The 17487-nt window shown below is 41.2% G+C and overlaps 1 protein-coding gene across 2 annotated transcripts in view; it reads left to right on the top strand.

Annotated features, from left to right (window-relative positions):
• Nucleotides 1–17487, top strand: part of PHLPP1 (PH domain and leucine rich repeat protein phosphatase 1) — a 228904-nt gene that overhangs the window by 187329 nt on the left and 24088 nt on the right. For both annotated transcript variants that reach the window (XM_051851890.3, XM_089305002.1), the window contains exons 11-12: nucleotides 4127–4327; nucleotides 8427–8589. In XM_051851890.3, the coding sequence (XP_051707850.3) occupies nucleotides 4127–4327; nucleotides 8427–8589 (364 nt within the window). The remainder of the gene's footprint in view (nucleotides 1–4126; nucleotides 4328–8426; nucleotides 8590–17487) is intronic.

Here is a 17487-nt window from a genome sequence, read left to right as displayed (position 1 = left end):
TTTTGAGTTGTTGCTCAGCAGTTCTTAAATATGTATGCTTCTAGTTCCTCTACTTTTTGACTTTATGATTTTTATTGCCATTCTCTTACTTTCCACAACAATGGTGTGAGTTCTGTAAGCTATGTGAGCTTCTTTCTTCACTTGTAATCCCTATTAGTGGGAGGTACTGCTAAACAATAGGTAATTGTAGTCCGTTTTTCAAACTGATTAGTAGATTATAGCATTAATGTAGTGTGTCACAACCAGCACTTTAAAAATTTAGTATAGAAAAAAACAGTACTTATCAGAGTCAGATTTTATTTCACGGAACTTAGGGAGTTACACGTGTATGTGTGGCATGTGTGCTTGCTGGTCATACAATACGTATTCTTGGTCACAATCATAAGAAGTTTGAAAGCCCCAGCTTTAAGAGCTATTGGCTTTGTGAAAGAGGATGAAATTGTCAAAAGTACTATGTTGTAAGGACAAGGAATAATAAGAAATTTAGAGTGTTTCATTTTATACTGTGGGACACTTTGGGGCCAGAGGTCAGGAGGCTATCCAGAAGTAAAAAAATTTTACTGGGCTTAACAGTCTTAACGATTTGGAGTTTTGACAGCATACTGGTCCCAGTACTGACCTCCAGAAGAATGATTTAAATGCAAATACATGGTATGTCTGTAAATTTGTTATGGTACCAAAATCTGCTGATTCAGAGGACAGGATTTGGCTGTAACATGTAAGATTGTCCTGGAAATTACTGAAAAGCAAACAAAGCAGAAAAGCCCTGGATGAGCCAGATGGACAGAACAGAGCAGTTGCTGCAGAGGCAGGAAGTGGACTTGTCCCGCTGCTGCTGTGGGCCACTTTCCAAATGCTCCCGGGAGGAGCCGGATCTCTATCTTTTCTCTATGACTTCTGCACTTCCTCTAAGAAAAGTCTGAGTCCTGTGCTGTTTGCTGTCTTGTAAGAATGAGTTTAAAGTGCTGTGTGATGGTGTCACGTTACTCAGCAGGTGCTACAGCTTTTTCGGAGAGAGGAGACTATGAAAATATTCTCTGGAAGAGGCCTTTATTATTAACTTTTTTACATGTTTGAATTTTCAGGAAATGTGTTTGTAAACAGTGGGCTTAAAGTTGACAAGAAATGGTTTTATGTCTGGCTCTGCCACTAGTTACGACTTAGCCATTGCCAAGCAATTTTACTTTCATGATTTCATTTTGTGTCTTCTGTGAAATAGAGGAGGCTATCACTGGGTGATGGGAGAATCAGATGAGAAAGAAAAATGGAAAGAGCTGTGGCCTGCACGTAGCACCTTAACAAATGAAAACAGTGATGTCATGTTACTACTTTTTCTCTAATTAGTAGAGGGCTGTATGATGAGGAGGCTTCTATAGATGAACCATCTCTTGGCACAGTCAACAGTTTTTTTATACAAATATTACTAAAATGTCTAAGGGAGAAGCTTGGATAATTAGTACATCAGAGTGAATTGAGACTGAACTCAGTGCTTTAGCAATTTAGCTGTTTTTATGTGGTTGAAAGCAAGGAGTGAAGCTGGTTATATAACCTATTTATTAAGTGCAACTGTTATTCATACTGTAGTAATTTTGCAAGGCTGAAGAAGTTGTTCACGGTGGTGAAGGATGACACCTGGACCATTGCATCAAGTTCATGTCTTCTACTGAAACTCTGGAGGTGGGAAGAAGGAATATTTCAAGGGAGTGGATGTTGAATTTAATTTTCCTAAGGCCATTATAATCAAAAAACCTTTTTAGTCTAACAGTTTGCTCTCTGACCATTAGCTGACAAGGCGATTCAGTCAGATTTTAGGCAGTTTAATGATATCTTTTGAAACCAGTCCATGTAGGTTTCTTTTTTTTGGGGGGGGGGGATCCCCATGCGACTTGAACACACAGCCTTCTGACCCATGTAGTTTTAACTAACTTAGCTTCATTTTCCTGGAAGGATATGGTGCAGGATTTTTCCCCCTCTTACTTTTCCATGAAGTATATATAGTTCTATTCGTACGGGCAAGTTTCAAAAAAATGAGAGGATAGGTCTTTTTGTAAATCACTTTCCTCCCTTTCTTCAGATGCTGTGAGGGATTTTTTAAGTCCCTTCGGTAACTTTCTAGATGAACATTGCCTTGTCAGTGTTTTTAAAATGACATTCCTCCTTTCCCTGGACTAAAAATATGCAAATGTCATGAATTCATTCTCTCTTCTCTTCATGTGCATGTAACCATGTATTTCCTAGAGAATTGTATTTTAATGAGATTGTCAGATGGTTTCTCAACCAACCTTAGTCCGTGATATTTTAGGGCAATAAAATGTATTTCTTAACGTTTTAATTTATTCTGATTCTACACGGAAGAAGTTCTTAACAGGATATTTAAGTCAGATGATATAAATGGGACCTAAAGAAACACTCATAAAAATACTTTAAAGAACCATGGTGCCGAACCTGGTTTCCTTCCTAGTTCAAAACCATTTCAGAAACTGCATGAATGACCTTCATTTTCTTCTCTGTAGCACACATGACTATAATTTCCCATGACTATTTATGGTCTGTACAGCCCTTCTCTAACTTCCTTTTTTTTTTTAAATGTCAACGGAATATGTGTTTCTTTAATGGAAAATGTTCTATTTTGGGGAAGCTGCTTTTCCTCAGATAAGTTATGGAGTTGGTGTGTGTATGTAAGTGTATATGGATGTGTAAGAGCGAGGCGAATGGAATTAGTGAATTGAGAGCCTGAAATGACTGTCCTGGTGAGGACTCCTAATAAAGTTTACACATGAATGTACCTACTACTAGCCACATTTATCTTTTTTAAAAAAGATTTTGTTCCTTTTCCCCAACATATGGTAGAATAGGCCTGAACCAAATGCTGACAGTTTCAACAAGAGAGGTGGTAAGAGTTAGTAGGATGGATCCTGGGATAGGAGGCAAGGCAGCGTTGACCCCTTCCGGTCACCGCACCTGTCCAGTGGGATGTGCATTGTGCGGGAGGGTCACCTCTGACTCACAAGCAGTTGGCACAGTCCATCCCTGCCCCATCCTTCTCATTCCTTTAGAATGATTGGGAAGCCGACCGCAGTGAGGGTTTTGCTTCAGTCCCCAGCTTTGCATTGTGCATTTATCTGTCTCCCAGTAACTGCAAGAACCGTGTAGCCTTTAACAGTTTTAATTATCTTAACTGTGGAACTGTTCTTTATCTTTTATCTGTTGTTCACTTTTATCATGTGGAAACTGTGGCAACATATATGTTATCTTGCTTGTTTTTTTTTTCTTGTAAATTTGATGCAAGTATTAATACAGAAAAGTGGCCCTCTTGATGAATTTTCTCAAAGTGAACACATTTGTGTAACCAGCAACCAGACCAAGAAAGAGCACAATATGAGAGGTGTTAGACACCCTCCCCTGGCTGCTGCCTTCCTGATTGCCTGGAAGTTACGCCCACCTTGACTTTTATTATGGTGGGTTAGTTTTGTCTGACTTTGAACTTCATAGTCACAGAATCATGCAGTGTCTCTTTTTGTGCCTGGCTTTCTTCACTTAACATTATATTTGTGTGAGATTTATCCCTGTTGATGCACCTGTCTATAGTTCTTCATTCTCATTGCTATATAGTATTCTGTTGTTTTAAATATAGAGCAGATGGTCACCTGCAGTTGTGAATGTGTCAGTGAAATGTGGTTTGGATGTGGTACTAAAAAGGACTTAGTCATAATGTGATTTAATTGCATTATGATCTAATGCCTAATGCCTAATTAGAACCCTTTTATTTGAAAGTAGCAAGTGATTCTTTTTCTCTTCCTTAAGTCAGAATATTAGCTTTACGGTATCACTTTCCCCTCCAATCACAATCAGCTGAAAACATACCTTCCTTTGTGCCTCCACTAAATTTGATTTTTTTTTTTATTTAATGCACATTTAATAGCTATTGTGTTTATCATAAATAGTGGGTCAAGGATCCACCCATATGCCTGCTAAATCAAACTTCTTGAAACCTGGCCATTTTTACATTCATGTTTCTCAGCCAGCTTCTAGGATGTCTGATATTGATCAGAATTTTTTAGGTTTGTTGAGGATTCTGAAGAGCTCTGGCTTATTAATGAGATTTTGTTGCATTTTGTCATTGTAGCCTGAGATTCCTGAATGCATCTGCAAACAAACTGGAGACCCTTCCTCCAGCCACACTTTGTGAAGAGACGAGCAGTATCTTACAAGAATTGTATTTGACAAACAACAACCTCACAGACAAATGTGTACCCTTGTTAACAGGGCATCCCCATCTGAAGATCCTTCACATGGCTTATAACCGACTTCAGAGTTTTCCAGCCAGGTAAAGGAAAGTGATTGATGTTCTTAACTGCATTTGTTTAAAAAAAAATAATAATAAAACAGTAGCTAGAAATGGAAAACAAGCCGGTGCCGCAGCTCAGTAGGCTAATCCTCTGCCTTGTGGCACCGGCACACCGGGTTCTAGTCCCGGTCGGGGCGCCGGATTCTGTCCCAGTTGCCCCTCTTCCAGGCCAGCTCTCTGCTGTAGCCAGGGAGTGCAGTGGAGGATGGCCCAAGTACTTGGGCCCTGCACCCCATGGGAGACCAGGAAAAGCACCTGGCTCCTGCCATTGGATCAGCGCGGTGCGCCGGCCTCAGCGCGCTGGCCGCGGCGGCCATTGGAGGGTGAACCAACAGCAAAAGGAAGACCTTTCTCTCTGTCTCTCTCTCTCTCACTGTCCACTCTGCCTGTAAAAAAAAAAAAAAGAAAAGAAATGGAAAACACAAAAGCTGCAGTGTGTTTCCCAGGTGATGTAACGCTGTTCACGTGTTTCTCCTTCATTTACAATTGTCTTTTATACAAACTGTAACATTCCCCCAAGAAGAAGCCTATTGATTTTTCTAATGTGAATGTATCCAAAGGATGAAATCACTAGACTTTTTTTTTTTTTTAATATTTACTTATTTATCTGAAAGGCAGAGTTACAGAGAGGCAGAGAGAGAGAGAAAGGTCGGCCATCTACTGGTTCACTCCCCATATGGCCACAACAACTGGAGCTGGGCTGATCTGAAGCCAGGAGCCAGGAGCTTCTTCCTGGGCTCCCTAGCAGTTGCAGGGGCCTAAGCACTCGGGCCATCTTCGACTGCTTTCCCAGGCCACAGCAGAGAGCTGGATCAGACACGGAGCAGCCAGGACTTGAACCCATATGATGCCCATAATAGATGCCAGCACCACAGGCGGCAGATTTACCTATTAATGCCACAGTGTCAGCCCTTAGAATATTCTGAATGGCTTGAAATAAAGTATGTTGTTTAGTAGGTTAATTTTTTCCTTTGCCTCTTTTTAACCAAACTGATTTTTTAAAAGAAACATTAATATAGTGTGTGGACATTAGAGTGTAAAGTGGGAACCTGAAAAATCTTCATTAGCTACCAGCTTTAATTTTTGTGCTCATGGTATAGAAAGCAGTAGTGGCTGTATAGTCACTGTGTTACAATGCAAGTTACAGCTCTCAGATGATCCATTTTTAATTTTGAGGAGCAGTGGCATTGTGTTTAGCCTTGAGGGAGTCTACACTCTGTTTTATTTTATTTTATTTCCTGCACTTTGTTTTATTAGCATTTGTCCAACAGGTTGGAACTTGGAACACACACCCACACATCAAAGCAACAAACTCTCTGGTACTCTGTTGACTAGAGCTCAGCACTGGGGCTAAATCAAAGTACTAGTACAGCTGCCCTCTGCTGCCAGCAGGGCTACCACTCCATTTTTTTTTTTTTTTTAATAGTATTTATTTGAAAGGCAGAGCAAGAGAGGGATGAGAGAAAGAGAGACAAATCTTTCATCTGTTGGTTTACTGCCCAGGTGATTACAACAGCCACGGATGGCTGGGCAAAGCTGAAGTCAGGAACTCCATCTGGGTCTCCCACATGGGTGGCAGGGGTCCATGTACTTGGACCATCATTAGCAGGATGTTGGATCCAAATCAGAGCAGCTGGGACTGGAACTGATGCTCCAGTATGGGGTACCAGCGCCGTAAGTGGCAGCTTAGCCTGTTGGGCTATAATGTTAGCCCCTAGGGCTACCAGTCTTTCAAGCCGGGGGACTGGGATTGGGTTCCTGGCTGTCCTGGCCCAGCCCTGGCTATTGTAGGCATTTGGGAGGTAAACTGTCAGAAAGAAGATCTCTCTCTCTCTTTCTCTATCTTTCTAATAAATAAAAATTTTTAAAAATAAATGGAAGAGCCCAGTGTTCTATTTCCAGGGATGAGTATCTAAACCCTGTGGGAGAAATGAACATCATTTCTAATGCTAAGGACATCCCCCCAGAGACCCATGCCAGGTCAGTCTCCTACTAAGTACAGAGAAGTTTTCTACACACCTCATAAAATTCCATCTTGGTATAGTTTCCCTCTCTGGGGGTTGTGATGTGGCACAGTAGGTCCCCTGCCAAGGTCTAGGCTTCCTAGGAGTAAGGACTAGGACTGTGATGTCCTGTCTCCTTCAGCCTCAGGTCTAACTCCAGTCTGTCCCTCAGTAAACACTCAGCAGATGGCTTCTGAATTGAAGAACGTGCTGCAGAAATCAGGACATTCTTTGGCTGTCTTCTTTCTTTCTTTAGTAACTGTTAATTCTACACAATAACTACCACTTTATTTTTCATTTATTTTTTAAGATTTATTTATTTATTTGAAAGGCAGAGTTACAAAGAGGCAGAGAGACAGAGAGAAGAGAGGTCTTCTGTATGCTGGTTCACTCCCCAGGTGGCCGCAACGGCCAGAACTGGGCTGATCCAAAGCCAGGAGCCAGGAGTTTCTTTCGGGTCTCCCATGCAGATGCAGAGGCCCAACCACTTGGGCCATCTTCTACTGCTTTCCCAGGCCATCACAGAGATGCTGGAATGGAACTGGAGCAGCCGAGACTCAAATCGGCACCCATATGAGATGCCGGCGCTGCAGGTGGCGTCTTCACCTGCTTACGCCGCAGCACTGCTCCCTGTCTTCTTTCTATGTTGAGAGATGGAAGCATGTTTAACTTTTCCTTTCTCGAGTCTGATTTCTGTACCTTCAGTCATTTTTTATGCCTCTTACATGGTAGTTTCTCCATACTTCTTTCCGAATAAGATAACTATCCAAAGAAGGAGAGGTTCCTTCTTTGTAGGTGGTTAGCAAAAGTTGAGAAGATTCCTTTAGGGTCTGGTTTGAGTGTGGACGCTCCCAGAAGGCCCAGGGATGTTGGAATGACCTCTGAACACAGCCCCTGTTGCTCACCACTGCCTTATGATTATGAGTGGTCATCGGACTTTGGGAAGTGGGCTTTGAGGAGGAAACCATCTTACCTTGAACTATGGCCCTGGTCCCCTCTACATCCCCTTGAGTTTTCCGTGCCAATGAAAAGAAATCATACTCTCAAACTAAGCTCTTTTAAAGCAGTTATATTGGATTAATGCTGCCTTTTGACCCATTTAAGTAGGATTTTCATTGGAGTTGAGACTAAGCAACATAGCAAAGAGATTGTTGCCACGGTAACTTAATTTAGACACAGACTTTAGGAGGAAAAGGACATCATTTTTCTTCTTGTTGCCAATTTTAAGAGTTGAAGCTACATTTATGTTCTGTAGTGGGAAAGGAGATGTTAAATACTTTGATACTCGAAAAAGTAGTGAAAAATCTTGTTTGTAAAAATGACTATTATAAGTGGATCTTTACGGAGAACTCAAGGGGCTTCCATAGCCTTGGAAACTCATAACTGGTGCATAGGGAGATTACTGATGCCATAAACAGGAGTGTCAATTTGTAAAGTCAACAACAGGAGTCACTGTGCACTTACTCCTCATGTAGGATCTCTGTCCTTAACGTGCTGTACACTGAGGCTTAATGCTATAACGAGTACTCAAACAGTATATTTCACTTTGTGTTTCTATGGGGGTGCAAACGATTGAAATCTTTACTTAATGTACACTAAACTGATCTTCTGTAAAAAAAAAAAGAAAAAAAAAAAGAAATTATCAATTCCCAACTTGATTCTCACTGGGATTAAACATGACAATAGGTCTGATCTGATTTCATCATCATTTAAAAAAAATCATCTATTATTTTTCACTTTATGTTTCTGTGTGGGAACAAACTGTTGAAATCCTTACTTAAGGTATACTAAGCTGATCTTCTGTATATTAAGATAATCGAAAATGAATCTTGATGTGAATGGAAGGGGAGAGGGAGTGGGAAAGGGGAGGGTTGTGGGTGGGAGGGACGGTATGGGGGGGGAAGCCATTGTAACACATGAGTCGTACTTTGGAAATTTATATTCATTAAATAAAAGATAAAAAAAAATAAGTGGATCTTTAAAGTCATAATAAAATTATTCTTTTGTATCTCATTTTTAAAATTGCCTTGTAGTTATTTTATAACTCCCTCACCCCTGAATTTTTTCTCTTTTAGTAAAATGGCAAAACTGGAGGAACTTGAGGAAATTGATATCAGTGGGAATAAACTGAAAGCCATTCCGACAACTATTATGAATTGTAGGCGCATGCACACCGTGATTGCTCACTCCAATTGCATTGAAGTCTTCCCTGAAGTTATGCAGCTCCCAGAAATCAAGGTGTGTGGTTTTGATTTCATGAACCCTGAGCTCAGGTCAGCAATGAAGTCAGTTTCCTTAATTCATTATTTCAGGATATTTGCAGCTTTGTTGCATTTACTCAGAATGAAGACTCCCAGTAGACCTTGTGCCATCTTTCCTAACTGGCTGAGTGGTAGGAAGATTGTGTGCCTTCGCTATGTCCTGTCCCTACCTAGTTCTGTGACATGAAGCTGGCCACGTTGCCACCCACAGCTTCTTTCCTGTCTAACAATACTTGCCCTGCTTATTTCCAGGGTGGTTATGAAGCTGAATGAGTCAGGTGTGATAGTTTGAAAAAGTTTATGCTCCCATACGCACCTTTCTCCCCTCCTAACTCACCTAGTTACATAGCACAGTAGCCAGTTAGTGGTCGTTCACTTTACGTAGACTTGGCCGCATTGCTGTCACCATTCATTTAAATGGGCAGAATGCATATTCTTTTCATTTGATAGGTGATACTTTGAAGTACTGAAAAGTAAAATGATTTGGTAAATGAAGGCAGCACACTGGTGGCAGATAGTTTGCAGTTACTGGCTCCTGACTTGGAATAGACTAATGGAATGAAGCTAGTTTACTAGAACTATCTATCTGACAACTTTGTAATACTGTTTGGTTTCCTGTAGTTGTGGGGTGGGTACGAAGATATAAAGTTCTTCATAGATCATGTAGTTTTTCATTTGTATCTTTAACATTTTTAATTATCAATTTTGTGCTAATAAAAAGTAACTGGGGATTATATATTTGGGGCTTACCCTGATCTCAAAGACATTCCTACTTAGCCACCCTCCAGTTTCTAGACAGAAGCCTTATGTATCAGATATGGGAATTATATAAACATTTGAAAACATTAAATAGTATGCATATTTTTCATCATACCAATTTTTATACATTTATGTGGTTATAATATGTACAAACCACCTTGAAAGTGTGTATGTATGTTTATACTTTATCATAAAATATTTTACTTTGAGGTTTAAGAGCACCATCATATATCACTGTGCCATTTTAGAATGCTTTGTGTATAAACTTGTAGAAGTGTTGTGCTTGTACTTCCTGTATAATACATTATGCAGTGATGAAGGGACAGGGCTCTGAGTTTCAGGGAGGCAGAAATAGAATTGGATCTCAGTTGTGTATTACTGAGCTGGTCTGTTTCTTCATATGTAAAATTAGGAATAGTATTTCATTTACAGTATTGTTGTTAGAAAGAAAGAAATTAATTCATGCAAAGCAATTGAAATAGTAGTGGCATAGAGGAAGAACTCCCTTAAATGTAACTAGCAAAAGTTCGGCTGTTATGTTGATTATTATATAGAGCAGCTATTTTGCTCAACAAAATCTAGGAGATTTAGCTGAAGCAAATGCTTCTTTGCTTCCAGTACAGGAAAGTTGTTGACAGCCAGGTTTTCCAGAAATTGTAAGCTGCCCCTCCTTGCTATAGCAGCTGTGCAGTGCTGCCTTTCACAGGGGCAGGACTAGTCTGTGTAATGTGCAAGGTGATAGATCAAAAGAATGTAACGTAACAGAGACTCAAGATTAACTTCCTATTTGCTGCTCTTAGTTCCTACACCTGTCTTTGAATGTTAAATAATTCTTAAGTATAGGTTAGAGCATTTTTTTGTTTTGGGTTTTTTTTTTTTAAGTATCTAGTTCAAAATACAAATTGATATTTTAAATTTTCAGTTTTTGACTAGATTTTGCTAAATATGATTTTGCTATGAAAATGAAATCCTTCCCCAGACCTTTGCCTGAGTTCTTGCCTCCTGGGTCTGTTGTCTTCTCTCTGTACCCTGCTGTGCAACTCCTCTTTAGTTTACTTCTGATGTGGCTTTTTAAGTGGTGTTCATTCTTTGATTCACTGTTGACTCTCTTCCTCCTTTCCACAGCTATTCTATCTTAGCATTTTTCTTCTGTTAACAATATCCAGCCCTTTTTTAGTAGATAAGATTATAGTAGATGCTAGATTGGTTTTTATTTTGGGGGGGGGTATAGAGAGTTTGAACAATATCAGGCATCCTTTGAATAAAAGAACATAAATTTTGCATCCCTGGACAGATAGTATTATTGAAAAAGTAGTAGTTAAATTGTTTTAGAATTCTGAATTGATATTTTAGTGTTCTATCATATAATACTTTAGGTTATCATATACATGTTTGCACATATTTAAACAATCCAAAACAAAATTCCTGGCAAAAAATACTTGTGCTATCCTAAATGATAAGTATACTGGGGAAAGCCTTCACTGCAATCTGAGCCCTCCAGCAGGTTTTTAAGGTGATTTCATCCCTGGGATGAGAATTGCAGCTTACACTGAAACATTGTTATTGAATTAAGGACCCTAGAATATATGCAGATATAACAATATAACAATACTGCATGTTGAAAACAAAGTGCAGTAGTTGTCAGTTGTGAAGTAGTTTATAAGGCATTAAGATCATGGCAGTTATAAAATCTTGGTAGGTAACAATTTAAAAGGGATAATACCATGATGTATTTAACTAGCTAATTCTCTCCAAATAGTCTTTCATTTTTAGATATTAAAGGAAATTGTGGGGTAGGCATTGTGGTGCCACAGGTTCTTCCATCAGTTGACACCAAGTGCCAGCCAGCACCTTGCTTCTGATCCAGCTTCCTGCTAATGCATGGTGAGAAACAGCAGATAATGACTTGAGTGCGTGGCCCTTGCCACTCATGAGGGAGACCCGATGGAGTTCCAGGCTCCTGACTTCGGCATGGCCCAGCCTGGGCTGTCGAGGTGTAAGCCAGGGAGGGCAGATGTATCATGTCCTCACATTAGCTCGCTCTCTCACTCTGTTGTTATGCCGTTGAAGTAAATGAAAATACACAAAAAAATAAGTAAACTTTTAAGTGCTTATTCATAGCTTTGTTGTCAAAGCTTTAAAAACAATTATTTAAAAGAGTAAACAAGCCTTGCTACTAAAATATGCTAAAATGTGTTTCTAAAGAACTTGAAAAATTAGGCTACAGTTTTTGTACCCCTAAAATAGAAACAGTGTGCACTGTCTTATCTCATAAAATTAGGTATTGCTTCTTTTCCATTTTGGTACATTTAGTAAGATCTATTAAAATGATCATCGGGTATCAAATTCTGTATTTAGATAAAGAGATCATATAACTTGTTAATAGGAAAAATATATTTTTCAGAAAGCCTAAATAGATCTAAATTCATAGTACTTTGTTCCTTGGTATTATTGTCTTCAGTTTTATTTAACATTTTACATCATTCTTCTGACCCTGGTCCACCAGTCCCCTGTTTTACTAGAACAGGTTGTGTTCTGTTCTGATTCTAAAACTGACTTCCTCTGGATATAGATTACCTCTCAGTCCACTAAGGAAAATCTTGATCCAAGTCACCACGTAAGCCATAGTTGGTTTAGAAGACCCTGGGCCTAGGCCGGCGCCGTGGCTCAATAGGCTAATCCTCCACCTTGCGGCGCCGGCACACCGGGTTCTAGTCCCGGTCGGGGCGCCGGATTCTGTCCCGGTTGCCCCTCTTCCAGGCCAGCTCTCTGCTATGGCCAGGGAGTGCAGTGGAGGATGGCCCAGGTGCTTGGGCCCTGCACCCCATGGGAGACCAGGAAAAGCACCTGGATCCTGGCTCCTGCCATCGGATCAGCGCGGTGCGCCGGCTGCAGCGGCGGCCATTGGAGGGTGAACCAACGGCAAAGGAAGACCTTTCTCTCTGTCTCTCTCTCTCACTGTCCACTCTGCCTGTCAAAAAAAAAAAAAAAAAAAAAAAAAAAAGAAGACCCTGGGCCTAAGCCCACTCTTAGACCACTCCTGGGTGATGAACTTCAGAAGCAAAGATGACCAGGAATATGGCCCTGGGTTGTCCTCCTGAAGCACATAATGATCACACTGCTTATGTCGTAGTTCTGCAGTAGAACCCAAGCTATTATTTAATTTCTAATTGGAGGCCTGTGCTAACCCCTTTTGTAACGTGTTTTAAGCAGATGAATTAAATGTGGAAACATGATGAACTAAATTTGTAACTTGGTGTTTTAAACACTGTATCAGTAACTTCTTAATCAAATTTCCATGTTCCTGTGGCTTCTTGATTTTAAGAACAGCATCTTTTAAAACATTTTAATTCTCTTCAGAAGAGTGTTTTCATGTTGGTGCTATGTAATAATAAGCTACTTGGACAAGTTGAGTGAACTTGTATCTAGAATCTGTGTTACTTTAATTGGGAAATGGAGTATGAAGTATTTTTAATATGCCATACTCCTGAGAACAATGCCTGCAGGAAGTTGGACAAGTAGACCTCCCTTGATACAGATCAGCTCTCATCAACTGGAGAGGAAAACAGGATCCCAGAGTCACCATGTAGGCCAGACTTGGCGTGGCTGGACCCGGGTAAGCCCTGATTGTTGTTGTTCTTGTCGCTAACTTGAGATGAAAGAGCCAGTATCAGCTCAGCAATAAAAACTCAAAGAGCTTGGGGAAATCATCTGGTTCATAGTGGAAGAAGGAAGAAGGATGAACCCTTGGGAAGTGGGATGGTGGAAAGGAAGAAAGGTCAGGGATGAGTTAGTTAGGTGCCGGGTGGGTGGAATTGTGACCTAGTAGGCCTAAAAGATCAGCAAGGCATCTATAGTGCATCAGAAAACCAGAAACCAAGAGCAGTAATCAGCATGGTCAAGTCTTGTTGTTTTTCAATTTAAGTTTCTGTAGATTTTTAAGTTCAAAGCCAGGCCCTTTCCAACAAAACACTGCATGTGTCTTAGCAGCGTGGAGGGTGTGTGTGTGTGTGTGTGTGTGTGTTTCCATTTGTGTGTGACTGATCCTCAGTAACCTTGTTATTGAAGGGTATCTCTTTTGAGCACTGTGACTGCTTCCTCAAAAGAAGTAGACTTTGAGGTGGTCACCACATATCCCTAAAGGTAAAGAGAGATGCACTCGTGGACCCAGAAATCTGGGAGTTAAGTCCCTCTTTCCATCTAAAATTTCATGCATGTTTTGTGTTCTACTTTTTGCCATTGTTGTTTGTTTTAGTATAAAAATAATGACTCTCTTCTATCATCTTTGAGTAAGACTGAAGCCCCAGAAGTATGTGCCAGGTGCCCTGTAACTTTGCAATGTCCTACTAAGTACCCCAGGGTTCAAGTAGCCAATCTTAGGAAGTAATGGTGGGGGCAGGCATTTGGCACAGCAGCTGAGAGATCGCTTGGGATGCCTGCATCCTGTATCACAGTACCTGGGTTTTACCTCTGGCTTAGCTTCTGATTCCAGCTTCCTGTCAGTGTGCAGTCTGGGAGGCTGCAGGTGATGGCTCAAGTTCCTAGTTTCTGCCACCCATTATGGGAGATCTGGATTGAGTTTCTAGTTCTTGGCTTCAGCCCGTGCTCAGCCCAGACTATACAGGTTTTGGATCTGGATTGGAGGGGGGGGCGGAGAGGATTGGAGTAGGTTTGGCCCTGCTCAGTCAGTTAATAGGTTTACTCAGATGTATGTGGATCCCACAGCGATGATCACTTAGCCTTTTATAGCATGAAGAATATATTATAGCTTAAGAGAATTTGACTGAAAGTCATCGTTGGAGCAGTAATACACATGTGGAATTTGTTTTATTACTAAGCTAAATTGCCCTAGTTCTTACATAACTGTAAAGGGGAGGAGGTGGTATCATCTGCTTCTCCATCCTACCCTCTGCTCTCAGGCCCAGACATCTTCAGCCACATCAGCTGCTCACTATGAGTTTTCCAAAACCCAGGCCTGTTCTTGTCCCCTTTCTGGTGCCCTGGTTGTTAGCTCTTCCTACGTGTTCTCCTGTTCTCCCAAGCCTGATTATCATTGATTCTGCACAGAAATCCCCTCCATAAAGACCTCTCTGAGGCCCCAGTGGCTGCCCCTGTGCTGTCACAACCTGTGCACACTTCCTCCATACCCCTGATGTTGCAGAAGAGGTGAGGGTCATGTTGTTTATTTCCCCCACTTGAGTTCTGTCTATCCCTCATGTAAAGCTGAGTGCTTGCCAAATTGTGGGTGCTTGATACATGTTATTTTTAATGAATACTTGGCTTTATTTGCTTCTTACAAGTTGACAGTGAAAATTAATGAGGCTGTTTAGTGGGGATGCATGTTCCACACCAGCAGCTGTTACCTTGTGAGTGCAGGAAAATGCAGGAAGTGCCTGGGAGCCTCGGCGCTAGTGCCACCGGTGCTGTCAGGGAGCATGGTTTCCACAGTAGACGGGTGTCATCTGAGGGAGGAAGAAGGAAGCAAAGTGTCACACACCAGGACTCCAGTTGCTCCGGTTGACACAGGAGTTACTCTAGGAGCTGGTAGATCAAGATGCTGTGTCAGGGCGTCTCAGGCAGGTGTTTGGCAGATGATGTGCAACATTCGTGGTACGTGTCTGTAAAATGAGGTGCCTGTTTCTTCAAAAATGTTTTTTGGAAAACATCATAATAACTGCTTCGTGGAGCCTTGCGATAATTACACTTCCACTATGCATCAAACCATCTTCCTTTTCCTTTAAAATGTACTAATTATTTTTGTATGCTCTTATATAATGCATGTGCAGCATTTCTTCTTCTTCTTTTTTTAAAATATTTATTTATTTATTTGAAATTCAGAATTACACAGAGAGAGGAGAGGCAGAGAGAGAGAGGTCTTCCATCCAATGGTTCACTCCCCAAATGGCTGCAACAGCCAGAGCTGTGCTGATCCAAAGCCAGGAGCCAGGAGCTTCTTCTTGGTTTCCCACACGAGTGCAGGGGCCCAAGGAGTTGGGCCACCTTTTACTGCTTTCCCAAGCCATAGTAGAGAGCGGGATTGGAACTGGAACAGCTGGGTCTCGAACCGGCACCTGTATGGGATGCCGGCGCTTCAGGCCAGGCATTAACCCACTTCATTTCTTCTAAATCATAAGTTTCTTTCCAACTATCATTTATCTCACTTTTTCTCAGAGTTGGGTAATTTGACTATTTTTTACTGGAGGTTTTTTTTTTTTTTTAAGATTTTATTTATTTATTTGGGAGGCACAGTTAGAGAAAGGAGAGACACAGAGAAAGAGGTCTGCCATCTGCTGGTTTACTCCCCAAATGGCCGCAATAGCTGGAGCTGGGCTAATCCAAAGCCAGGAGCCAGAGCTCCTTCCAGGTCTCCCCCATGGGTGCAGGGGCCTAAGCACTAGGGCCATCTTCTGCTGCTTTCCCAGGCCACAGCAGAGAGCTGGATGGGAAGAGGAGTACCCAGGACATGAACCAGCACCCATATGCGATGCCAACGCCGCAGGTAGAGACTTAGCCCACTATGCCACAGCGTGCAGCCCCTACCAGAATTTTAATTATAGCAAAGTACCTTTTGTTAGCTATGTCCTAAACTGACCCTCAAAGAGGTAGTTTCCTAATAGTCATGTTTTAGGCAGATGTAACATTGTCTTTAAAAATGTATTCTCAAGAAGATTGTAGTACAATAAACAGAGATAAATACTTTTAACAACATAGAATGTATTGGTACTGTTTTTTTCTTCAATCTCATCCAAATATTTTGTTTTCTGTTTTTCAGTTATTCATCCAATACCTGCTTGTTGAGTACCTCACTAGTCAGTCATTGTTGAGGACTACTGAAAGCATCTGAAATCGTACTTTATGTTAATTCCAATAGGGTAGCACCTTCGAACTCTATAATTTTTATGAACAAACCTCCTTAATATGCAGAAGTATAAAAGGGTGATTTCTGCTTATCTACCATTAAAGAAAATAGTTGCATTTTCACACAGATAAGTAGTAACATTTAAAATGTATCCAGACTGCATTGCAATGCCATTTACTCTAGGCTGAACTTAACCTAAGCACTTACATCTCAGTTCCCGTCCTAGCAGATTAAATTACTAAAGGATCTTAAAAGGTTGATTCATTTGTTCATTCAACAAAGAATTACCTGTCATGTGCCAGGCAATGCCTTACTTGTTCGTTCTTTTAAGCATCTACTCTTACTGAACATCTGATGTTTCCAGTGTACGGTGTTTAGGATGTAAGGGGAAAAGGAGCAGTCCCTGCTCTCTGGGAGGTCAAGGTCTAGTGGATGAAATAAATACGAAGACAATTAAAACAAGGGACATTTAGTTGAAACAGAGGTTGTGGAGGAGTTGACATGGACTTGAGTCTTAAGAGGAATAAGGGAGATTTTACCAGGTAAAAGGCAAGAAAAGCTTGAAGAAAAGAGTCCCAAGCACAAAGAAACAGCATGTGGGGAGACATGAATAAATGAGAGCATGATACAGACAGAAACCAATGGCTCTGATGTGGCTGAAACAAAGTGGGTGATGAGGCGGAAGGTGGAAGGTGGGGTGAAGGACCTCATTTGACATACTGAGGAATTTGGGGAGCAGATTGAAGGGCACGGTTGGGAGCAGCTGAAAGACAGAATCTGGAATGTGATCAGACAGAGTAAAAGGCAGTAGAGAAGACAGCATTATGAACAAGACTAAAAGCAGAGATAAGATGCATTGCCTCCAGGGGAAATGTGATGTGGGTCAGAACCAGGGCATGGAATTGGATGAGATGAACAGGAGCCGCAGCCAAAGGGTCCTGGTGAGCCCGGGGCTCTGGGCTTGGGTGTGAGGGGGCAGGGGCTTGGGGTGTGGTATGCCCTGCAAAGCAGCGTCTGTACCACAGTCACCCCCGTTATCTGTATCACTAAGCACCCTACCAGTTTGTAGCTTGGTGATTTAGAGAATGAGTTATTTCATACCTACGGAACTCGAAAAGTTTAAATCTTTGGCTAACATTAAAAAAGAGTTTTTTCTAGTTATATAAAACTCAATGCTGCTCTGAGTAAATTTTACCATAAAGTATCCTCTTTCCTTGTGCCCCAGCTTACCCACACTTGTCAGTCCATCGCGACACA

Source organism: Oryctolagus cuniculus, chromosome 10 (genome assembly GCF_051225735.1).
Source record: "Oryctolagus cuniculus isolate XC-2025 breed Fujian yellow rabbit chromosome 10, ASM5122573v1, whole genome shotgun sequence".
NCBI lineage: Eukaryota > Metazoa > Chordata > Mammalia > Lagomorpha > Leporidae > Oryctolagus > Oryctolagus cuniculus.
Note: the sequence above shows the minus strand (reverse complement) of the source record. Positions and strands in the feature narration are given on the sequence as shown.